Source organism: Dromiciops gliroides, chromosome 4 (assembly GCF_019393635.1).
Source record: "Dromiciops gliroides isolate mDroGli1 chromosome 4, mDroGli1.pri, whole genome shotgun sequence".
Taxonomy (NCBI): Eukaryota; Metazoa; Chordata; class Mammalia; order Microbiotheria; family Microbiotheriidae; genus Dromiciops; species Dromiciops gliroides.
The window spans coordinates 452,050,834-452,076,613 of NC_057864.1; the positions used below are offsets into that span (position 1 = coordinate 452,050,834).

General features: G+C 43.7%; 1 protein-coding gene and 1 long non-coding RNA gene across 3 annotated transcripts in view; one reads left to right on the forward strand and one right to left on the reverse strand.

The window, feature by feature from the left end:
- LOC122754495 overlaps positions 1–24,031 on the forward strand; it is a 39,431-nt gene extending 15,400 nt beyond the window's left edge. Inside the window, exons 2-4 of the long non-coding RNA XR_006356373.1 lie at positions 2,853–2,965; positions 17,552–17,654; positions 22,992–24,031. This is a non-coding gene — a long non-coding RNA (uncharacterized LOC122754495). The remainder of the gene's footprint in view (positions 1–2,852; positions 2,966–17,551; positions 17,655–22,991) is intronic.
- Positions 1–25,780, reverse strand: part of GOLPH3L (golgi phosphoprotein 3 like) — a 41,043-nt gene that overhangs the window by 4,808 nt on the left and 10,455 nt on the right. Inside the window, exons 3-5 of one of the 2 annotated variants that reach the window (XM_044003001.1) lie at positions 10,969–11,100; positions 10,008–10,122; positions 6,388–6,824 (exon numbers count right to left, since the gene is read on the reverse strand). In XM_044003001.1, the coding sequence (XP_043858936.1) occupies positions 6,397–6,824; positions 10,008–10,122; positions 10,969–11,100 (675 nt within the window). In that variant the 3' untranslated portion in view covers positions 6,388–6,396. Of the gene's footprint in view, positions 1–4,645; positions 6,825–10,007; positions 10,123–10,968; positions 11,101–25,780 lie in introns of those variants that run through there. The other variant, XM_044003000.1, reaches the window with a different exon arrangement.

Sequence of the window (25,780 nt, forward strand, 5' to 3'; positions counted from 1 at the left end):
TCTATCCACTGCACCACCTAGCTTTCCCCCCCATGTCTTTATTTAGAGAAGAAAACCTCTGATAAACCTAAAGGCGAGTGACATCAGAGAATGGTCTGGAATACGAGGCTTCTATTGGAAGGCAAGCCTAAATTGAGTGCCATGACAGGGGTTGGGAAAAGCCAGCAAATATTGAGAGAACAGTGAGTCCCTTAGGATGGATGAGCACCCTAAAGGAAAAAAAAGTATGGGGAAGGTACTTATGAAATTAAATGAGTTTCCTTTCAGGCCAGGTGTTTCCTTGGTGATCCAGATCTAACTGTTACCAATTTGCCCATTTTGCTCCTTATTGGAGAAAAAAGGACACACTAGGCCATGGGATTGCTAAGTTTGATTTGGGGAAGGGAGAAGGAAACTCCTGGCTAAAACGGAGGTTTATGACTCGTGGGAAAGCAGTTCCTTGCTAAATCAAACTGGAGCAAGCTCTTTAATCTCTCTGAGCCTCAGTTTCCTCAACTGTACAATGAAGGTCCCTTCTAGTGCTAACATTTTTACTACCTCAGTTTAAATACCTTGTCAAAAGTTTTATGTTCATGCAAATTTTTTCAATTCTGAGCTATCATTTCATATTTGAAAATTGGCAGAAATGGTAAAAAGATGAAAAAAATTCAATAGTAGGAATGAAAGACATTAACTAACTGCTGATAGAGCCGTGAACTGGTCTAGCTGTTTTGGAAAACAATTTGGAATTATGCAAGAGAAGTTATAAAACTGTTCAATCAATTCAACAAAGCAATTCAATTATTTATTAAGTGACAATTTAAGCAAGGCAGTAGTAGATACAACCAAAAGCTGAAATAGTCCCTTGTCCTGAAGGGGCTTACATTCTACTGGCCAGCAATTGATTGGGTTTATACCTCAAGGAGTTTATTGAAAACAAAGAAAACCCTATCTATCTTGGTGAAAATTCATAGAGTCACTAATTGTAATTGCAGAAGAAATCAAAGCTATCTATAGTCATGTGAAAAAAAATGCTCTAAATCACCAATGATTAGATAAACAAAAATTAACACAACTCTGAGGTACCGCCTCATTGCTATCAGATTGGCTAATATGACAGAAAAGGCAAATGATGAATGTTGGAAGGGATATGGAAAAATTGGGACACTGATGCATGATTTCTTCTGAAAACTGCAAAGAAACATAGGGAGATCTATCTGAAGTGATGCAGAGTGAACAAAGATCCAAAAGAATATACACATTTCTGACAACCATATGATGACAACTTTAAAACACTGATCAAAATCACAGTTACAAGAGTTTACTTAACTGGAGGAATTATACATTATGTGGGATTTAATTGTGAGTACTTAAAAGTTTTGCATGATGCAACAAAACAATTTAAGAATTAAGAAAGGAACAAGCAGAAGAAAAAGAAAAATTATTCATGTTGAAGAGGCTTTGCTCTGGAAGATACTCACTATATTTTAGAAAAGTAATTTCTGATATAAATTAAGAAGAATAGTAATATTACTGAAACTAATAGGACTGTTATCAGCCTGTTAATGTGTCTGCTGAAATGAACTATTATCTGAATCTAATTAATTGGAATGGCTTAAATTCTGGGCAGCCCTATTTAAATGAACCACAGTAAAATCATAGGATTTAGTAGTTCACCTTTACTTATGTAAGCTGTTCCCAGCACAAACATGCATAAAATCTATCAGATGATCATGAAGAGCTATAATGCAGAGGCAATACAGTAAAGGGAGGAAAATGGAAAATGTTGGAATGGAAGGGGGCAAAAATGCTCTTGGTTTTAAAAATAGCTGGCAATGATACCTGTACCCACACTAAATACATTCCAGAGCATTTCAGGAGAAGGCATTTGTGCCCAGTTTTTTTGATACAAATAAGCTTATTAAGAATCCAGTTAGGAATTTTCCTTTGTTTCTGTATGCCTGATACTCACGCAGAGTGCCTTAGCAGGCACAGTGCACAAACAAGAACTTAATAAATATTGAATCCAGGAGAGCTTGCTTATTTTTAGATCTGGGGAAAAACTCTCTTTCTCTCATCAACCTTAACCCATCTTCCCTTGCTCTCCAATCACACCCTCGCGTGGACATGGATACTGTTTAACTTGGGTTATGAAGAAGGCTCAAGACTGGTCTCTACTTGGCAGTCTGAAGCAAAGGACAAAACAGTCAGGGACAGATTGGGAATTTATCTTCATAACTATAGGCGGAGGGTAGGGAGGAAACCCTAAAATATTCTGAGGCACATCAGCTTTAAAAACTCCTTAGGCCTGGCATTTAAGGCCTTCCACAATCTGGCACCCACCTACATCTCCAATTTGAATTCATCCTGGTCTCCTGTACAAACACGATGTTCTAGCCAAACCGAATTACTGGCTATTTTTAAACTGTACTGCCGCCTTCATCTGCCTTTCAGGAACCTTATCTTCCTTCAAGGCTCAGGTATCACCCCCTCCATGAAGCCATACCTGATTCCTCTGTTGTCAGTGTTTTCCTCCTCCTCAATTTCCCTTGCATTATACTTCTCTGTGGAGATGCCTGCTCTATACTCCACTCCTGCTTCCCTCAGTCCTAATTAACAGAGTGCTAACTTCTTGAGAGCAGGCCCTATTTCTTTCTTTTTTTTTTTTTTTAAGTGAGGCAATTGGGGTCAAGTGACTTGCCCAGGGTCACACAGCTAGTAAGTGTCAAGTGTCTGAGGCCAGATCTGAACTCAGGTCCTCCTGACTCAGGGGCTGGTGCTCCATCCACTGCGCCACCTAGCTGCCCCCCTATTTCTTTTTTATATCTCCAGCACCTAGCACAGTACCTTCTGAAGTCTTTGCTTTCTTTCAGATATGGGTGGGGGAAAGAAAAATTAAACTGTCCTGAGACGTGGCGTGTAAGAGAATCAACCTTTGTGAGGAAGCCCTAGAGGAGCCTTCTAGACCTCCAGCTAAGTCTCTAAAGTGAGTATTCTGCCAGGAAAACATGGCTAACAGTTCATTTTAGCTGAATTAAGAAATAAAACATTTATGTGTAGAGCATGGAAAACAATTCTGAAAGCACTTGATTTACTCAGTTTGAACTTACCTCCTATTAATTTAATATGGTGTGAAAAATAGAAAAATAGAATTTAATGGCTGGACTGGACCAGGACAAGAAGGTTTTCTTCCTGGAAGGAGGAGGCCCTATCTGGGTCTGGCTTGGACTCCTATATATATGCTACGGAGACCTTTGCTCCTTTCTGGGAAAGATGTTCCCCTTCCACCCCCACTCACCAGTCACCAAGATGCAGCAGAAGCCAGTTCTGTCTCCTTCCAGACTGCTTCAGCAATCTGGCACCTACTGAGGAAGGCCTTGGGGGGAGAAATTGGGAATAAAACTCAAAACTTTGATCATACTAAAAGTGTGGGATATTCACATACAAAGACAGAGATGCCCACAAAGGAGACGAGATCAGAAAGACAGGATTCCACCAAAAGGAAGCTGAATAAACCATGGGTAGACATTAAAAGGTGTTTCTGTGATTTTTCTTCCCCTCTAATGGAGTGAAATATTCACTTAGAAGTTATATGTAGTAGAGGAAAGAAGGAGAGGAAAGGGTGGCAATGATCAGATGATAATGTCTACAAAGGGGAAGAACAAATCATATGCTAATTATCTTCTAATTTCTTTAGTTCAAGACTCTGTTGGTGATAAGCATCGAGATCCTTTTCTACAGATTTAAAATTCAAATATCAGTGAAATATAAACACATTATCACTTAGGGATGGCTACAGATGATCCCAAGAGAAAGGAACTTTGTTCCAACAAATGACTAAATTACAGATGACTACATAAATATAAACAGGACCCTAAAAAAGAACATTTCTAATTGTTAGTTTCAGCTATAAGCATTAGAACAGGGGAAGAAAAACAAGCTAGTTACAAGGATAATCATGACAATTATTGACTTTCTAAGTGTTGTTAGAATGTCTGTTGTGTTTAAGTCTGAGACTTAACCTCCTAGCAAACAAAATTAAAGTCATAAGGTTAATTCCAGCAGACATATTAATAATTAGGATGAGAATAATCTGATTAGTTTCCATGACACTATTATTACTATGTTCTCTTCTCCTGATCTATTCATTAAATGCTGGTATTATAAAGATTCCTCTGGTGAAGGTCCACATTAGCTGGTGTTTGGTTTTGTCATAACATGTCATCTACAAGCAATAAGCATATATACATATTACAATTCTAAAATTTTGTGTACCTCAAATTTTCCACACATGTCACTTAAATACCTGGTGGTGATCCTGGGGTCTTGAAGGCTATGCTAACAGAACATAGCTCTGACAGATCTTGCAAGACTGGAAAGGCTCTGAATACTTGTCTTCTGAGAACCAGCCTAGTTCTGTTAGAACTGACTCATCTGCCCAAAGGGTTGGTTACCAGGTGATTTCTTTTCAGATATGACAACTAGTGTTGGAAGGGCTAGTTAAGGGAGTAGCCAGAATGAAATCTTGGATCCCTGGAATGTTAAACTGCCTAAGGAGACAATATCAACTGATGACCTGGAGTGCTTGGGAAGGGTGGTCATCTCTGTACTTGTACATAAAGGGCCCCACCTCCACACACTATAAAATTGTACTCGGAGAGCCACGAAAGCCAAGAATACAAACTTTATTGAACAAAGGTGATGGCGATATGCAGATAAAAGGAAGCTGATCGGCAGTGTACACAATGCAGATTTATACCTGGCCTCTCCCTGTCTTTTTGAGAGAGAAGTAGCAAAAATTATGACCAATACCAAGGACTGAGAAGAACCAAACTCAGCATGACCTCTAGCACCATTTAAACTGAAGCTTCCAGAGGACAACCTGGCTTTCATGCATACGAGTGGTTCAAATTGCAAGAAAAGCAAAGCCAAGTTGGGCTATGAGAGACTTACTTGGCTTCTGTCTCAAGAAAAGCAAATTTGGAATTGTCTAGTTTCACAATTATCACCAACAATTTGCTTCTCGCCATCAAAAGGTGATGAAGGGAAAACGAAGACATGTAAATTTGGTAATATTTGTGGTCATCATGGCCAGGTTAGGAGAAGGAAGGTGATTATGCTGATACATTCAATTACTTCTGAACATGCAGGACAACCCTACAGACAGCTCCACTCCAGAACCACCAGGAGGCCTGGCCACTGCCGGACTATGTTTTAGCCATAGTCAAGAGGCAGTGCTTATTGGGGGGTGCAGGGAAGGGGCTAAACTTATTCCCGGGACCTGCATTTCTAATATCAAATTGCCTTTCATACATAATCCCCAAGATGAGCCCTCAATAAAGGTTCTCCCTGCCTCTTCTGTTACAAATAAAGTTGAGAAGGAGGTTCAAAGATGAGTGATCTGGAAGGGGTTGGCCATAGCGAGGCTAACCTATAACCCTAACACTAAAGTGGAGTTTAGGGGCTCACCACCTCTGGTCAGGAAGCCTGATGGCATACATGAAGACCCAGAGCTTAGACATTTACTCTGAATCAGGAGGCTGCATTCTAAGAGCAATTTCAGTTCTAGCTTCATTGACCGAAGCCAAAATAAATATGTGAAAAGGACTGCAGGGCACAGGGAGGAGGAAACCAGAATGATCTTGTGGTACAGGGTAGGAATTTTGTTCCTTCCCTATCACAACTTCCAACGCTGCAATGCAAAGAGGAGGTAGTTAAGAGATAAATTTTTAAATTGGTTTTCTGACCTGGGAAAGGGTAAAGTGGAATAGGAGGGAGTCTGACAATTTATCTCTCCTATCTCTAAATTAAATGACTAGGCTAGCAGGTTTCAGACATGCTGTAAAGCTGGAAATGGAAAGATGGGGAAAACATCAGCAGGACAGGGATATACAAATACCACATCTCAAGTGCTTCAAAAACTAGTTTTGATTTCTGCCCTTCACCCAAGTAGGATGCTACTTTAATAAACTACAGTACACTGAGAGAGTCCAAGAGACAAAGGACTTGAGTGAGCTATATATTTAAGATGGGACACAGTTTTTAGAAAAATGAAGAACTTGCTCTACTACTTCTGCCTGACTACTTCTGTGGCTGAAGCATCTGGACCCCACCCAACTGGTCACATGTGCCCAAGCCACAGGGGCAAGCCAAAAAGGGAGAGCAGGGTGCTGAGCCCCATGCTCTCATCCACAGGGCAAGAAGTGTTGGGAAAAGTGGCAAGTCTTCATTTGTCAAGTCAAGGCCTATGGCGATGCCCTGAGGTTGCTCCCTTACTCACCAAGAATTTGGTCCAAGAGAAGGAAAAAAAAGATGAAAACCAACCAACTCCCAATCAAACACCTCATCCCATGAACGGAGCGATGTGGCCTTCGGTGGTCATCAGCAGCAGGGGAAGGGGTAACCCACCTGCTGGCTTTAGGATTTATTGAAGGCTGCCAACACGGCCCAGATCATCTCCGTGGCACTGTGCTTTGTTCCTTCCACCTCTGGGTCAAGCTCTACCAGGTCCTTGGCTCGATTCATGGCTATGTCGTATCTGTCATCCGCCAGCGTAGAGAAGACACTTTCTAGGACATCTGAGGAGTGGGCCAGCACCAGAAGGGCCAGGGTTCTGCGGTCCATGCGCTGGGGGTCATTTACCCATCGTTCCAGAACACTCTCCTGAAGCTTTCTGACCAGCCGCTGTTTTTCTGTTGTGTTGGTCACTGGGTGGGTAGTCATGTCAAAGAGCAGGAAGTTTTGCTTCTCGGTGGTCAGAATACCCTTCTCCACCAGATTTTTGGCAATCCGTTCTCGCACATTTCTCAGCTGGTACTGCAGCTTGAAGGGATTCCACGTTTCACCTGTGATGATGGGTGAATGGACACAATACACAGAGAGAAACAAACAAGCGGAAAAAAAAGATTAATTTTCCAACTTACAACAGCATGTATTAAGTTCTAGGTATCTCAGCAAATTTTGTGGTGCTATCTTTCCCCTCTAGTCCATGGCTTCACTGTCCATTGTGAGGGGTGACCCTTTTTCCCTGGGTCATCACTGGCCAAGCATCACAGTGGCTGGAAGATCTTGTGCAAAGTGAGAGGAAGGTATTGGAGGGAGATGGGAGGAGGCTGAAAGGAAGGTGAAGCTTTTGGATTCTTCCGGAATATCAATCATTCCTACTTCCTTTATCCTTGGATGAGAGAGAGAAGACTATGAATATGAACAGAAAGGTGTGGTTTCTAATTTTAAAAATCTATTCATTCATTTATTTACCTATTTAACTGGTATCAATGATGAGAATAACTCTTATCATTCTAAAATAAGTTTTTCTGTCTTTGTGAACTTTGGTTGTACTTTTCTCTTGGCAGTTTAATTCTGATCATGACAATCACCAGAATAGATAGTAGCCATCCATTTGGATGATATTCTAGAGGTTAATCCTCACCAAGCAGAATCACTCATCTCTTTCCTTGGAGTACAAGGGGCTGCTTTCTAGATAAGTGTTAAGGCCAAAGGCTTTTCAGTGACAGAGAGAATACAACTATGAACTTGTGACACCCTTACCCCTCCCTCGCAGTTGTTTCTGGCATCTTCCTGAGACTTTTCCAAACTTTTTTTTTTTGGGGGGGGGCAGGGCAATGAGGGTTAAGTGACTTGCCCAGGGTCACACAGCTAGTAAGTGTCAAGTGTCTGAGGTCGGATTTGAACTCAGGTCCTCTGGGCCAGTGCTTTATCCATTGTGCCACCTAGCTGCCCCCCAAAGGGCCTCTTTTAAGGCCAGCCCAGGAGTCAGTAAAGTTGGACCTAAGACTCTGAATAGAGACAATAGAGATTAAAACCACACCTACCTGAAAGCCTTTCCCCTCTGAGGGTCTGTCCTCTGGACTCTGACTTCAGCATGTCCTGCTCATTTTAATATGGACCACCCTTAAGTCCAGTAAACCAAGAGATTGGAATGATGCTGGTCAATTAGTTTTGAGCAGTGTGTAAGGGCTGCCTCTTCTCCAGACCGCAGGGAGATTACACTCTCTCACTCATTCTCTGGGCCTGGGACCCTGGAGGAGGCAGCCATGTGGCATGCTCACTCCCTCACATTCTCTCTCTCTCTCTCTCCCCCCCATCTAGGTATGTAGGGCTTCTGAATTCTAATTCTGAGCAATGTGCTCTCTCTCTCTCTCTTTTTGGTGAGGCAATTGGGGTTAAGTGACTTGCCCAGGGTCACACAGCTAGTAAGTATTAAGTGTCTGAGGCCAGATTTGAACTCGGGTCCTCCTGAATCCAGGGCCTGTGCTCTATCCACTGTGCCACCAAGCTGCCCCAATGTGCTCTCTCTTTACTAACATTTAATATGCTTTAATAAATGTTTAATGCCAAAGACTGGTGCTATAGCCTCTAATTTATAAGTAGCAATATATTAGAAACTCCAGCTAAGTTCCCTAAAACCTAGAACAGAGATGGGCGCCCCCATATATATACATATATATGTATATATGTATATATGTATATATATTTATTTTGGTGGGGCAATGGGGGTTAAATGACTTGCCCAGGGTCACACAGCTAGTAAGAGTCAAGTGTCTGAGGTCTTCCTGAATCCAGGGCCAGTGCTCTATCCACTGAGCCACCTAGCCACCCACACCCCCATATATTTTCAAATGACACAGGATAACATGGTTATTTGCCAAATATCCATCAGAATCTCTAGACAAGGTTGTATCCTTTGGTATGCTCACTTAAAAGAATAACAACATGACCCCCATACAGCAATAAAGCAGCCTGGGTAGTACCAACTAGCAATTATAAGGAGGGTTTTTGTCTTTTTGGATTCAGGCTGCTTAAGGCCCCGGGGTGGTAGCCACATTCTTCAGTCTTTTCACTGACCTCATAGCCCCACCTAGGGACATCCTTAGGGGCCCCTCAAGTAATTATCAGACTGGTTTCCCTTTGTCTCTCTCAACTGACTTTTCCATCCTCCCTGCCTAGGTGGAAGGCAGCATGCCTCCCCACAAGATAAACACATGCTGTGTATACTCTCCTCAGGTTGGGATAAACCCTTTTATTTGGGTGACGATTCTTCTCCTTTTTTTTTTTTTTTGGTGAGGCAATTGGGGTTAAGTGACTTGCTCAGGGTCACACAACTAGTAAGTGTTAAGTGTCTGAGGCCAGATTTGAACTCAGGTCCTCCTGAATCCAGGGGCGGTGTTCTACCCACTGTGCTCTACCCACTGTGCCACCTAGCTGCCCCTATGATTATTCATTTGCCCCGAAGGGTAGTGAGACTTCTGTCATACAATATACCCCATTCCCTTCCCCACCCTGAAACCATCACCCAGCTATCCAAATTGTTTTGAAGACTTGAGAAGCCTCAAGAAAGCACCAGAAACAAGTAGGGAAGGGGAGAGGAGGAGAGTCACAATCAGGTAGCTGGTGCTGGTATATCTGGCATTAGGCAGCTAGGTGGCACAGCAGAGGACTGGGCCTGGAGTCAGGAAGACTTGAGTTCAAATTTGGTCTCAAGACACTTTCTTGTATCAGACACTCCTTGTATGAACTTGGGCAAATCACTTAACCCCTGTGTCTATTTCAGTTTCCTCATTTGTAAATGAGAATAACACCACCATGTATCTCCCAGGGTTGCTATGAGGATCAAATGAGACAGCATTTGTAAAGCACCCAGCACTATGCCTGGCACATAGTAGGTGCTATATAAAATGTTAGCTATCATATTAATTCTATGCATTCAAACCCTAGCTCTTATTCTCTTATAAACAAATAATCTGAATTTCTGCTTCTCTTTTCCTGGGAAGGAGACAGGACTATGTCTTGGCCACTAAAGAGTGGAGATAAGATACATTTTGTTTTGTTTTGTTTTGGTTTTTTGGTGAGGCAATTGGGGTTAAGTGACTTGCCCAGGGTCACACAGCTAGTAAGTGTTAAGTGTCTGAGGCAGGATTTGAACTCAGGTCCTCCTGAATCCAGGGCTGGTGCTCTATCCACTGCACCACATAGCTGCCCCCGATAAGATACATTTTGAATTCTTTTACCAGTGAGTAGCTCTATCCATGTCTGAACCGTTTCAGCAGGTTCTGTGGCCTTGATGTGCTTGAGGGTTTCATCCAGTAATACATCTCCAGTCGGACTATCTGACTTTAGCAACACCTTTTAGGGAAGAAGAGAAAAGAAACAAGGGCAAGTATTGATTCATCCAGAAGTATTCAAAAATAGCTATTAAGAAACTATCACATGGGGCAGCTAGGTGGTGCACTGGATAAAGCACCGGCCCTGGATTCAGGAAGACCTGAGTTCAAATTTGACCTCAGACGCTTGACCCTGGGCAAGTCACTTAACCCCAACTGCCTCACCAAAAAAAAAAAAGAAAAAAAAGAAAAGAAAAGAAAGAAAGAAACTATCACATTTATAATGTTATGTTGATGCTATAGGAGGTAGAGATAAAACACATGTTTGCAGAGAAGTTGACAATTGAATGAGGACAACATGACACAGACCCACAAAAAGTTGAATGATACAACATGAAGTGTTACAAGACAATAGAAGAAGAGCACTTTAAAGGAAGGATCTAAAGGATTTATGCCCCTACAGGGCTAGGAGGGATAGTGGATTTAAAGACAATCCCAAGGTTTTGAGACTGAACCACAGAAATAAAAAAGGGGAGCTAGACTGGGGAGACAAGCAGGAAGAAAAGGCCACTGCATGTGGTCATCACTAGGGATCAATGAGACCTGGCTGCAGGAGGACACGGATGTGGGCACTGAGTTCAGTGGAGAGGAAGGAAAGAAGCTGGATGGTGGCTGAGAAGGCAGCAAGGGCAGGCCACCACGTGCCCGCTTCTTTCGCCTGTTTATTTTCTCTCCCCTACTCCCTGCTGGGAGCTGGGGATGGGGGCCTGGGATGCTCTCCAGGTAGACAGCCCACACTCCTATTTCATCGAATTTTCCTCTCCTGAGGAAGGCGGTGTCAGTGGTGCGAAGGGGAGGAACGCGTTACCTTTCTGTCAAGGAGTCTCTTCTTCCGTATGGTGGGGGGCTCCAGATGGATCCGGCCGCGCATAGCCAATTCAATCAGGATGCCTCCCCGGAGCCCGGAGGAAATGCAGTCATTCCAGAAGGATGTATAACCCTAGGTAAAGGAAAATAGGAGGCAGGGAGAAAGAGGGTTGTGTGAGGGCCCACACTTGTTGTGGGCAGCTGTGAGGATGCTTCTGTTTGCTCTTCAGATTCATTTTCCTGGTACACACCAGCACGGATAATGACCTATGGCTTTGGGCAGCTAGATGGCTCAGTGGATAGAACACTGGCCCTGGAGTCAGTAGTACCTGAGTTCAAATCTGGCCTCAGACACTTAACACTCACTAGCTATGTGACCCTGGGCAAGTCACTTAACCCCAATTGCCTCACTAAAAAAAAAAAAAATGACCTATGGCTTTATAGTTGGTGCATAGCTCCCTCTGTGTCCTCTCTCTCTTAATAAGACTGTAAACTTTACTATGCAGGAGCCTGCATTGAGGGGCTGGTGTCTCCTTTCTGTCTGTCTTCCTCAGCAGTCAGCACATGACCTGGAGACAGAGGGCTTGGGTTCAAATCTGGCTTCTGTTATTTACTATGGGCCTAGGGTACCCTGAGCAAGTCAATGAACTCCTCTGAGCCTGTTTCCTCATCTGCAAAATGAGGAGGGGAGTGGATTAAACAGCCTCCAAGATCCTGCCAGGAGTAAACCTGAGATCATAGGGACACAAGACAAAGTTTGGCACAAGAAAGGGCACTGCTCCCTGAATCTTCGTGGCTCTTCCAGAAAAGGCCATTTTCTTCTTGGCCCCTGCATAATATGGTTCCACTAGCAGTTGATAAATAGCTTGTCAGTCTCTCTTTCTAGAAAAGAACCTACACAATCTCTAAAGTCTGGTAACTGCTGAGAGGTAGATTAATTTTTATATAAGGAAAAACTTCTTAACAATTCAAATAATCCCAAAGTAAAAATGGGGCACCTGGATAGTTCAGTGGCCAGAGTGCTGGGCTTGGAGTCAGGAAGACCTGAGTTCAAATCCAACCTCAGACACACCCTGGTGTGTGGTGACCCTGGTCACCTAATCTGTGTTTGCCTTAATTCACTGGAGAAGGAAATAGCAACCCACTTCAGTATCTTGACAAAGAAAACCCCACAGACAGTATGGTCCATGGGATCACAAGTTGGACGTGACTGAAAAACGATGAAACAAGAAGAAATGGTCTCGTTTGGGAGGTGTTGAGCCTCCCTTTACTCGAGTCTTCAAGCAAACTCTAGATGACCAGATGGCCTCTTGTCAGATGTGTACATGCCAATTCTTGTTCAAGTATGAGCTGGACGGGGGCAGCTAGGTGGCGCAGCAGATAGTGCACCGGCCCTGGTTTCAGGAAGACCTGAGTTCACTTACTAGCTATGTGACCCTGGGCAAGTCACTTAACCCCAATTGCCTCACCTCCCCCCCCCCAAAAAGTATGAGCTGGACCAGACAGTCTCTGAAGTACTACCCAAAGTTAGTTGTCTGTGATTCAACGCTAACCAAAAACATTCAGTTACAGCTGAAGAAAGGCCCCACTGAGCTCTCTACAAACTGCTCCTGTGACATTCCAAAGTCCAGACTGCTCCGGAAGAGCAAACCGCAAACCATCTGGATCTTCTAGCTCTTTGACAATCCAACGGATCAGCAGCAAGGGCAATAGGCCATGCTAGAATGATGGCAGAAAGAGAGACACTGATATCTGTGCTGGAGGGATTTTTATTCTAGTTGAGATGAGATGTAAGGGAGAAGAAAAGAGCTATCAAAAGGCAGTGCATGACTGATAGTACACAAATGGTACCAACAATGCGCCTAGAGTAGTCCAGGAAATCTTAAGGCAGAGGCAGACTGAGCTCCATTGAGCCCAGGGAGAAGAGAAGACTAGGGCGGCCATCCTAAGCTGAAGGGAATGTGTGAACAAGAGGGGAGAAGCAGGAAAGAACAAGGCATGTTTGAGGGGGTGAGGGTGGTATTAAAGGTGGTAGAGAGGTCTGGGCCAGATTGTAGAGGATCATGAAAAGCAGACCCAGGATTTCGGTTTTATAGATAAAGGAGCCTCTGACGTTTTTTGAGCAGGTGAGTTTCATGACCAAAATACCATTTTAGATTAATGTGCCTCTCTCTGTAAAAGCAGCAAGGAGGGGAGATTAGAGCTTCTGGAGGCTGCTAGCCAGAATCTGATGTAATCATACCCTCCCAAATCAGTGTGATCCCCAGCCTCAGTCGCTTCCTGTGACAGACAGCACAAACTACTCATCCTCACCCATCCACTGCAGGGATGTAACACACCTGACACTCCTTTTCCTCCAAGCCCTCCGTCTCAGATCTTTTCTAACCCTAACTCTCGGCCCAAGCCCCAGTAATCACTGACAGGTCAGCAAAAGCCTTTACCAACTCCACCCAGCCAACCCGGAGCTTCCGGAGGTCTAGATTCTACTCATTTTGCCACTGAACCACATCTGCTGTTCAGGGTGTGTGGAAAGAACCGACATCTATTTTTTCCACATAAACACTGGGGCTTATTCACTTTACCTGCTGGTTCAGATTAAAGCTTAACCTATCCCAGAAGCCACAAAGCAGCCTAGTAGGCAATCAAATGTACATGCATATCAGAGGCCTGGGTGGCCCCATACGTTTTAACTAGGTGTGTAAACACTTCCACCTGAAAGTAAGTATTTAGAAAAGATCCTTCCCAGGCTTTCTTCTTTTCAGCTCACTACTCAGCCTGGTGATGTCAAAGAGCCCAACAGTGTAAATAAAAGAACAACAGAAACCAGGATGTAACAATTGGACTTCCTCGAAGAATGTTCTTTCCCACTTCAGCCTTACAAAATCTCTAACCCCCCCTCCAAAATCTTCTTTTAGGACTATGCAGGAGCATGAGGAGAATAAAGATGGACGAGTGACAACAGAGGGGTTCAAGGTGGGACTGAGGTTGTGGTACTGCCTTCCCTGGTGATATCTCAGCCCAAGAGAGAATACCGAACCAAATCGGGGTAAATAATAGCTAAAAAGACGTAATTACTGGATCTCCAAAGGACTCCTCTTGGGATTCCCTCCTACATATAACATATCCAGCCTGTTTTATCCCCATAATCCATTATATAAGCAGTCAGAAGGACCACTTAATAAAGGATAAAGGACCACTTGTTTTCTGACTCTAAGCAATTTGGTACAAGAGAAGCAAACCCTTCCCTGATGCCCACGCCAGCAAAACAGATCACAAAAGAGTAAGGCATAGAACACAGAAAAAGGAATGGGATGCTGCAATTGCAGTGGCGGGTAAGTGAGGAGACCAGACCCCAGGGAGCTCTGGGGAGGCTGGGTGGAGTTTATAAAGGCTTCTGCTGACCTGTCAGGGTTCACTGGGGCTTGGGCCAAGAGTTAGGGTTAGAAAAGATCTGAGATGGAGGGCCTAGAAGAAAAACAGAGGCAGGTGCGTTACATCCCTGCAGTGAACGGTGAGGATGAGTAGTTTGTGCTGTCTGTCACAGGAAGCGACTGAGGCTGGGGATCACACTGATTTTGGGGGTATGATTAGATTAGATTCTGGCTAGCAGCCTCCAGAAGCTCTACTCTCTCTCTCCTCCTTGTAAACTCCTCTGCTCTTACAGAGAGAGGCACATTAATCTAAAATAGTGTTTTGATCATCAAACTCACCTGCTCAAAAAATTTCAGGAATTCTCTTACCTCTCAAGCCAAATAGCCTAAATAGGAATAATTGGGGGTGGGGGGCATGAGCGCCAGTGTAGAGTGACCGAGGTGAAAAGGATGGAGAGGGCCATATGTTGGATCAGGAAATTTCAATAACCTTCCACCTGAATAATCTTGCCTGAATTTCCACCCAGCAATATATACACAGTACCCTTCCCTATGCTAAGCTTCCTTGAAGACACACCTTTCAATAATTCCATGAAGGTCAAGGATTTAAAAGCTTCCTGTTCAGGGCAAACAGAATGAAAGATGGGAAAAAAAATCTTCAAAGTATACACTAAAAATATCTTCTAAAGTTCTGACTTGAAAACTGGTTTAATTTCCAAAGAAGAAACAATCAACCCCCTAAAGATATAAAAAGATATTGGGGAAAAATGTAACTAATTTTAATTAATAAAATTATGTCTTGTAGCACCTTTTCTTTCTTTTTTTTTGGCAGGGGAAATGAGGGTTAAGTGACTCGCCCAGGGTCACATAGCTAGTAAGTTTCAAGTGTTTGAGGCTGCATTTGAACTCAGGCCCTCCTGAATAAAAGGCCAGTGCTTTATCCACTGCACCACCTACCTTTCCCCTCTTATAGCACTTTCTCAAAAATTTGGTATTTTTTCTTAATCTGGTCTTATTGAAGGGCCAGTCAAATAAGGGTGCTTTGGAGTTTCCCCTGTTCCTCCTTTTGCCTACCCCTTGGTTTGATGCTTATCCAACTTATCCTGACCTACAGACAGACCTCACAAAGCTATTTTTCAAGGGCCCATCACTGATACCTGAGAATAACAAACATTGGTCTGATGATGTAATTACCAGTATTAGAAGTTGTTCAAGGGGGCAGCTAGGTGGTGCAGTGGTAGAGCACCAGCCTTGGATTCAGGAGGACCTGAGTTCAAATCCAGCCTCAGACACTTGACACTTGCTAGCTGTGTGACCCTGGGCAAGTCACTTAATCCCAATTGCCCCACAAAAAAAAAAAAAAGAAAGAAAGCAAGAAAGAAAAAAACCAAAAACATCCTAGTTCATCAACACAGAAGGGGAACATCTGTGTGTAATGACAAGATCAATGACCATCTCTGTGCACTGCTGAGGCAGAATGGAGTAGGAGGTCTTGGAGAATGGGTAAGGTGCTGCTGAACCACAGGCCTTGCCTGTGCCTGCTTGGGAAGGCGGAACCTTCCTAGGCCTGCTCCATAGGTAAAAGGCAAGCCGTCATCTTAAACCCTGCCACGACTGGGGGAAAGGGTGGCCCTGGGAGTGTCATCAGGAGGGAGACAGCTCTCAGTGAGTACAAGAAGATGGAAAGACTGAGAAAGGAAAAGGTTTAGGAAGAAAGAAGGCCTATTATTTATGGAGCAGGCGTTCCAGCAAGCATAGGAGAGTAAGTCATGGGGGGAGAGGTCGAAGTGCTGGGCATACAAAGAGGCAAAGTCCTTGTCCTCAAGGAGCTTACAATTCAACGGGGAGATAACATGCCAACAAATCTCTATAAAGCAAGTTCTACATAGTACAAATAGGAAATAATCCACAGAAGGCAGGCATGAGAACTGAGGGATTGGAGAAGGCTGCCGGTAGAAGATGGAATTAAGTTGGGTCTTAAAGGAAGACAGGGAGGTCAGCAGTCAACAGTGGAGGAGAGAGTGTGTTCTAGGTATGGGGCCTTAGAACCAAGAGTCTTGTTCATAGAACAGCCAGGAGGCCAGTGTCACTGGTGGAGAGTTAAGGTGGAAAAGCAGGAGGGGGCCAGGTTATGAAGGGCTTTGAATGCCAAACTGGATTCTGTATTTGATCTTGGAGGTAATAGGGAGTCACTGGAGTTTGTTGAAGGAGGGGAGAGAAACGCCACACATGATCTCTCCTGCGTTTTAGGGAAATCACTTCAGTGACTGAATGGGGGAATGGACTGGAGTGGGGAGAGACTTGAGGCAGGCAGGCTTCCCCAGCAGCTACTGCAATAATGCAGGCAGGAGGTGACGAGGACCCATGTTAAACTGGTGGCCCTATCAGGGAGTTGTCTGAGAAAGTATCAACAATGACCAATTCTTTTTTTTCCCCATTTCTTTTTTTGGTGAGGCAATTGGGGTTAAGTGACTTGCCCAGGGTCACACAGCTAGTAAGTGTTAAGTGTCTGAGGCCGGATTTGAACTCAGGTCCTCCTGAATCCAGGGCTGGTTGCTCTATCCACTGTGCCACCTAGCTGCCCCAATGACCAATTCTTAAGACTCCTTTCTCATCCCTATGAAATCTTCATGAAAATGGTCTACGTGCATACCTCAAGGGTATCCATGATGAAACTAGAAGGGAATGGGAAGTCTTCTGATGATTATTTTCTATTGCAGATATCTACAGTCACAAAACTGACTGAAAATTGACCAGAATGTAAGATCTCACGCTGTCCATTCTTGGTTGATTTAAAAATAGCAGTTGGTACCATAATGAAAAATGCAAATAGAGGACTCTTCAAACAAGGGGTCTCCCACACATTAAAATTATACAAGACCCTATGACAAATGCAACTAGAAAGTTTTTCATTGATCAGCTGAGCATTGACGGCAAACAAAGCACGAAAAAAAAAGAGACTTATTTTACCTAGACAGGTGTTTATCAGAGCAAAAGGGGGGGGGAAGGAATGCCTTGCACAGAGGCTAACACAAAGAAAGTTTTGTCAATGGTGAGGTTCTTCAGCTGTTTCTATCCACAGATGACACTGTCCTGACTGTATCAAGCACTGGAACATGGAAAAAACTTGTCCAATTAAATCCATGATAATTCAAAAGAGAATGATTAGTTCTTTCTTTTATTCCCTTATTATCCTATGGAATGGAAAACAAGTTTCTGCTTCATCATCCAGCCTGGTGGTAATAATTCCTAAAAGATAACTTCCAAAAGGACACCGATAACTGGTAAAGTGGAAGGCTTTGTGTGAGTAACTCCGGTGAGTTAACTTTTGTGTTTTCATATGTAAAGGTTGAGAACAAAATGGAAATTCTATTCTTTCACTTACAAGCTAATATCTAGAGGATACTAGGGAGATCTCTCCCCTCCCCCCAGATAAAAGTATCTTGTATTTCTATCCTTATAACATACCCTCACAGAATAACAATAAGAGATAATAGCTAACATATAAAAAGCATTTTATGTACATATACACACACATTATATATTGTATATATTATATTTATTTTATACGCACACACAAATAAAAAACCTTAATTAACTCTGAATTTCAGAGTTGGAAAAGACCTGTGATCATTTAGCACAATTCATATTTGAAAAGGAATTTGTCCCCTATGACACAGAGGACAAATCATCCTGCCTTTGCTTGAAGTCTTCTCAAAAGAGAGTACTGCTTTCTCCTGAAGGAGTTATTTCTACTTTCAGGAAGTTCTCATTTCACGTGATCATAGATTTATTTGGAATTGGAAAGGACCTCAGATGTCCTCAAGCCCAACTCCCTTGTCTTACTAAGGAGGAAACCGAGGCCCAGAATTAAAGTGACTTGCACAGGATTGTACAGCAGGAAAACGTCTGAGTCCAGAGCTCTCTCCGCTCTACTACATTAGGACATTTGTCATGACGTCCAGTCTGACTTCCACTTTTCACTACTAGTTCGGCTCTCTTGGGACAAGCAAAACAATCTTTTCTACAGGGCAGCCTTTAAAGTGCTTGCAGACAGTGATCACATCTTCCCTGTGTCTTCCCTGCATCTTCCCTAGCTACCCAAGGGCAGTTCATTGGGTCACAGTCTTAGCTGAACTCAAGCCAATTCTTCATCTCTGCCCTTCGGCCCTCTCACAGGCCATCATTCCTGCTCTAGTTTCATTCTCCTCCCTTCTCATTCTAGAACCTTTTGTCCAGTTCACCTCTATACCATGTGCTACTCTTGGAACCACTGCTCACTGACCCCTTGCCAAGCTCCAGCCCTGGGTTATTCTTCCCCACGCCCATGCTGCTGATGAAGTGGTCCTTCTGCACCTACCATTTTCTCATGTCCTTCTCAGCAGCCTGCCCCCTCTATCAATTCTCCTCCTCTCCTAATTTTCAGTCTTTCCCAGGTTCCTTCCTTACTACCTTGAAACATTTTCTTTTTCTTCTTCTTTTTTTTTTTAGTGAGGCAATTGGGGTTAAGCGACTTGCCCAGGGTCACACAGCTAGTAAGTGTTAAGTGTCTGAGGCTGAACTTGAACTCAGGTCCTCCTGAATCCAGGGCTGGTGCTTTATCCACTGCACCACCTAGCTGCCCCCAAACATTTTCTTTTTTTTTTTTCCCTTTGTTTTTGTAGGGCAATGAGGGTTAAGTGACTTGCCCAGGGTCACACAGCTAAAGTTAAGTGTCAAGTGTCTGAGGCTGAATTTGAACTCAGGTCCTCCTGAATCCAAGGCCAGTACTTTATCCACTGCGCCACCTAGCTGCCCACCCCCAAACATTTTCAACATGTTTTCACTGGTCATCCTCAGTGCTGGAATGTTCTTCATTTCTGTCTAAACTTCCTGACTTCCTTCAAGCTGTATTCCCACCATCTGTGAAAAGCCCTTCTTGGTTCCTTCCCTTTGAGATTACCACCAATTTATCCTGGATATAGCTTATCTGTCTGTACTTAACGTTTGCAAGTTGTATTCCCCATTAGACCATAAGCCCCTTGAGAGAAGGGACTATTTTTGCCTTTCTTTGTACCTCTCAGTACTTAGCACAGTGCTTAATAAAAAGATTGCTGACCGACTGCTGAAACCTGCCCAAGTTTTTCCATCCTTAAAAAACCCTCTCTAGATCTTACCATTCCTCAAGCTACTTGAGCTCAATGATTCCTCCCTTTCCCTGCCAAACTCCTTGAAAAAGCATCTCTACTCATTGCCTTCATTAACTCTTCTGTCACACTCTCTTTTGGGAACAATCAGTCTGTGATCCCTTTAAGCGCCAAATCTGAATTCTCAATTCTGGTCCTTCTTGATCTCTCTGTGACAATCATGGCTAACCTCCCCTCCCCTCCCAACTATTATTGCCTCTCTCAATTTTTTTTGCCTTGACCACCATCTCCCCCACTAAGAGCCTGATGGAGACCATTAAGGACCCAAGAACCACGGGAACAGCAGTAGCCCACAAATCAGCATCCTTGCTTCCTACTCAGACTCCCCAACCCCCAGCCATCACTGAGGGGAACAATCATTGTGAAGAGGGGGCTCCCCTTCCTCAGCAGCAGCAACAACTGCTAACCAACTGACAGATAAGACAGGACACAGATAAGATAGGCACAGCCTAGTGCCCTCATCTACCATGCAGGCAAACTGCCCTTGCAGCCTCCACAACTGAAGAGACCCAGAAAGGAGAATTCTTGCCACCGACACCAGAAATAGATATGATTCCATTAGGAGAAATGGTATTAAGTAAGAAGCTGTGATGCCTTCCGGCCATTAGAATGGGAGGGCAGGCTCTGCTTCTCTGTCTACCCAGGGCCCAGCACGGTGCTTTTACACATAATAAGTACCCAATAAATGCCTTATTTATTCATTCTTTGATTCCCTTTGAGGACACTGTTCTCTTAGTCTTCCTCCTACTTGTCTTAACCACTTCTGCTCAAGTCTCTTTTGCTGTATTAATAGCCACAACATGGCTCTAACACTTTCGTATGGTAGAGGCTGCTCAAAAGCTTGAAGTCATGCCTGAAAATAGAAATACCAATCACTTTAGGTCAGCTTCTTCTCTAGTAAACTTTATCTGCTAGCATGGCAATTCTATTATTGATCAGTTGCTCAATGGGTAAGCCAAAGGATTGTTTTCTTTTCTGTTTTTGTTTGTTTGTTTGTTTGTTTGTTTGTTTGTTTTTTGGTGAGGCAATTGGGGTAAAGTGACTTGCCCAGGGTCACACAGCTAGTAAGTGTCAAGTGTCTGAGGCCAGATTTGAACTCAGGTACTCCTGAATGCAGGGCTGGTGCTCTATCCACTGCACCACCTAGCTGCCCCTCAAAGGATTATTTTCAATTGGAGCACACAGAGGATCCTGCTGCTTCTGAAATTTTGAGCCTGTGTGCCATCACTAGAACCCTTGTGATAAAGACCCAAGTATGAGCCATGGTGCTTCCCCCCCTCAAGGAATTTACAATTGAACAATTAAGATACTACTAGAGGGGCAGCTAGGTGGCACAGTGGATAAAGCACTGCCCTTGGATTCGGGAGGACCTGAGTTCAAATCTGACCTCAGACACTTGACACTTACTAGCTGTGTGACCCTGGGCAAGTCACTTAAACCCCACTGCCCTGCCCCCCCCAAAAGACACTACTAGAGAATGTTGTTGTTGAGTCATTTTGGTCCTGCCTGACTCTCGGTGACCCCATTTGGGGCTTTCTTGGCAAAGATACTGGAGTGGTTTGCCATTTCCTTCTCCAGCTCATTTTACAGATGAGGATGCTGAGGCAAGCAGGGTTAAATGACTTGGCCAGGCTCACACAGCTAGCAAGTGTCTGAGGCTGGATTTAAACTCAGGTCCTTCTGACTCTAGGGCCAGTACTCTATTCACTGTGCCACCTAGCTGCTCCATCAGAGAACAGTTCAAAAGAACCTGACCGAGAAAAGGAGGAAGGGAAATCCAGACAGGCGCATAGGAGGCATGAACAAAAGCAGCCACTGATGAATTCTGTGAATAACAAAACTGAAATAAAAGGTTTGTGTTGGGGAGCACTGCAAGATGAGGGTAGACAGTTGCAGGTATCTGACGGAGGTCCTTGAAAGCCACAGTAAGGAATGCTGTATTATCGGGAGGGAGGAAAGGAGTAAGCATTTACACAGCACTGACTGCATGCCAGGCACTGTGCTAAGCACTGATCCTCATTGTAACCCTGGGATGTAGGTGCCCCCATTACCCTCATTTTACAGTTGAGGAAACTGAGGCAAATAAATGGAGCTTAAGTGACTTGCCCAGGGTCACGAAGCCAAATATGAACTCAGGTCTTCTTGACTCCAGGTCCGATATTCTATCTACTGCACTGGCTGCCCCAATGATGGTGATTAGTGCTAACAGTTATGGAAGTTGTGGCTGGTGAAATGGGAGCAGTGTGTGTATTATGGAACAAGAAGGTAAAGAGCTTAGTTAATATTTTCCCCAACTATGCAGTTTTTGATGACACTTGTGACATTCATTCTTTACTCTATGCATAAGCACAGATAGGTAGGATCTGATCAAAGAAGTGGCCTCTAAGGAAGCAACAATACAATAACAATTTAAACTTGTACTTCCTAGAAAGTTCAACTCAACAATTCAACAGCTTCCATGTGCAAAGCACTGTGGGAGATGCTGAGGGTACAGTGAAAGGAGACAGTAACTTCCCTTAAGGAGCTTAGTTAACGAAGAGAAGAAACTGCATTCCATGTAGGCATAAGCATATTACAAGCAACAATCCCTAAGATCTTTTCATATCACTGGCGATAGAAAGTGGACTTGTATGAATTCATTTAATATAGGGACCACTCCGAAAAGGAAAATCCCATTAACGCTGCAGATCTAGACCTTCTCTGTAACTTGCAGAACTGCCTAACCCATTGAAAGGTTAAGGGTTGCCCCAGGTCACAAAACCAACAGGTGCAAGACATGGGACTAGAACCTGGGGCTTCCTGAGTCCCAGGTGAGTGCTCTCTGTTCACTATACCATAATGCCTATCCTTATATTTTCTATCCTTGGGATAATTCTGTAAGGGGTACCTGCTTTCATTCTTGCCTGTCACTAAAAAGTTATGGTACCCTGGATGATCCATTAGCATTCACCATGTCTTAGTTTGCCTGTAAATGCAGCTGTTAGAAAAGAGGTTTAGGGGGCAGCTAGGTGGCACAGTGGATAAAGCACTGGCCCTGGATTCAGAAGGACCTGAGTTCAAATCCGACCTCAGACACTTGACACTTACTACCTGTGTGACCCTGGGCAAGTCACTTAACCCTCATTGCCCTGCAAAAAACAAAACAAAAAGAAAAACAAAAAAAAAAGAAAAGAGGTTTAACAATGTTTTGCATGACTGCACGTGTATAACCTATATCAAGCTGCTTACCCTCTGGGCGGGGAGAGGGGCTGGAGAGAATATGGAACTCAAAATTTTAAAGAATGAATGTTAAAAAATTGTTTTTACTACAATTGGAAAAAACCCAAAACATTACTTTAAGAATTAGATTTAACAAAAGGAAAAACATGATATTTACTGAGATTCCTTCCTCTGCTCCCCTTTTAAATGGATGCTTTATGGGTAAAATGGGGTGAAGGAGAGAAAATCGAAATGCCCTTTTTTTTCAGCTGTGTCTCCTCGGAGGAACTTGTAGAACTGTTGCCAAGAGGATGTCTTTCCACTCTTATCTCTGGAGCTGTGATCAGAAGAATGAGACATTTCCTCATGGAACCTTCTTTTTACCTCTGAGCAGACTAGAGCATCCAGGCCTCTTACAGAACCTGAGGATGGAAAGGTCCCTTAGAGGTCACCTGGTGTAACACATCCTGGACAAATGGCTGCCCAGTCACTGCCTGAACATTTCTTGTGATTGGCGAGGCAGGGGGCAGGAGGAGACTCACTCCCTCATTCTAAGGCACCCCCTTTCATTTTTGGATGGCTCTACTTATTAATTCTGGAAAATGCCTCTAACCGCCAAGCAGAGGTCTCAGTTCTATCTTTTGGATTCACACAGAATTAAGACAGTTCTTTCCTCGGATCACAGAACTTCGAATATTTGGAAACAGCAATCATCTGAATGTCCAGTTCTCACCATGTCACTTCCTCTTCAATAAATGCCATTGGTTCCCTATAACTAGGACCAAATACAGGCCCCTGGCCGGCCTTTAAAGCCCTTCCCAATTTGGCTACAAGCTACCTTTCTAGGCTTACTGTGCATTATTATCTCCCCCCACACTCTATGATCTGCTCCAACACACTTTCCTGCTCTTCCTCAAACTCATTTCACTCATCCCTAGGCCTCTGCAAAGGCTAATCTGGGTACTGCTTTAGATAGTGACTTTGTCATGATAGGGGTCTGGCCGAACTCAGAGGTTTTCTCCTTGAGAAACTAAACTGAAGGATGGACAAACCTAAGATCAGGGGGAGATCAGGGGAGCCCAGGACAAAGATAGCTCCAGACCACCACATCTCATTCAAGCCTCTCCCACTCCAGTGGGACATAAGCCCATTGGGCATGACTGCTACCTTAGCTGCATCAGGGGACAGAGATACCAGCACCTCTGATTCAAGTCTTTCCCATCCCACCCCTCTGTCAAGATAATTTTCATCCCCCTATTCAAGACACCTCCCTGGTGCTCTCCCTGTGGTCATCAGTCTTTCAATAAAACTTGGGAAACTGAGTCACTGAGTCTTGTAATTCTTTGGGACGACTCAAGATCAATTTGATCAATTAACACCTCCCCCCCCCCCATCATTTTGAGCAAGAAGGTAAAATAATTTCTCAAAATCCCACATGAGTAGTTGCTACAAGTATCCAGTGATTGAGGAAACACAAGGTGATGAAAATGTAATCTGACCCAAATGCCTCTCAGGACACAGAGTGAGTGAGTGAGTCTGGTAAAGTCAAGGGTTCTCGACTAGTGACTGGGCTGCATTTACAGACAGGGTTTCCCCACAGGCAGCTCCCTACCTACACCAGTGAAATCACAGACCCAGATCAAAAACGAAACAAAACGGGGGTGGGGCAGGAGTTTTTATGATTAAAATCGACCATCCTCATACCACAATTCCATGGCAAAGGGAGTGAAGGGCCCACAAGTTGGGAAGCTGTGAATTAGAGCAACAACAGAGGAGGACAAATGGCTTGTGAAACAGCTATCTGCTGAAGGTTCCTGGGGAGGATTTACATCCTTATTGCTTACTAGAACCTAGGATAAACCATTAGATTACATGGGAAGTTACCCCAGGGCATAAAATTCTTGGGAGTTCTACTCAAGAGAGTTTAACAAGCCCGAGCAGGTCCCTTGGCTTAGTAAGGACAAAGATGTGTGCCAGATGATGTCGTCTTTAGAAGCATGTCATCTTCAGCAGTAAAGTGGCAGGAATAAAATGACCCTATACCAAGTTCCTGGGGTCAACAGTCACATTATCATAAGGAAGGGAAAGAGAAGAAAAGCATTTATTAAATGTTTGCTGTGTACCAGGCATTGGTTTACAAATGTTATTTTGAGGAATTATTAATAACTAGTATTTTGGGGAGATTCACAGCTCTTCCTAAATCCCGACTTTTTTTTTTTTTTTAGTGAGGCAATTGGGGTTAAGTGACTTGCCCAAGGTCACACAGCTAGTAAGTGTTAAGTGTCTGAGGCCGGATTTGAACTCAGGTACTCCTGACTCCAGGGCCGGTGCTCTATCCACTGCACCACCTAGCCGCCCCCTAAATCCCGATTTTTAAAAAAAGTCCACTTTCTCCTAGATAATAAGATTGCATTAACTCTCTTCATCTAGGTCAGACCCCACCCCAACCATGCAAGGAATTTATTCTAGGGTGGGGAAGATCATTGTGTTCTCAAACTTGGGTGGAGGCAGATCCTTTTGTCTGTATAGCTGAAGGCTTCTCCGGGGAGGGGGGGGGGGAGGGAAGAGATTGAAGAAGGAATACATTCTTTGAATTGCTAGCCCAAGGCTGGGGGTGATAAGAGGGGGTCAGTGGGGTCATTCAAAGGTATAATAAACCAGGAGCCCTGCCAATAAGATTGTCTTTGGTCTGAGACAGAAGGTCAAATAAACACCCTTTTAAAAATAAACTGCTGCCCTTATTAATAAAATGATTTAATTACCTATGAACTATGTCTCTCAGCTTTTTAACTGTCACATCTTATTTGTAAATAAGACAAAACTGCGGAGTAGGTGCTGTTATTATCCTCATTTCATAGTGAAGGAAACAGGTAAACAGGTGAATGGTAAGTGTCTGAGGAGGGATTTGAATTCAGGTCTTCCTGATTCCAGGCCCAGTGCTCTAAACTCTCAATCCCAGCCCCAAACCAAAGAGGATAAGTAAAGTTAGATCTAAAAGAGAGTTGGTACTTTGATCCTTTTGTTATTCAATCCCAGTGGGGTGAATAACATTTTTCAA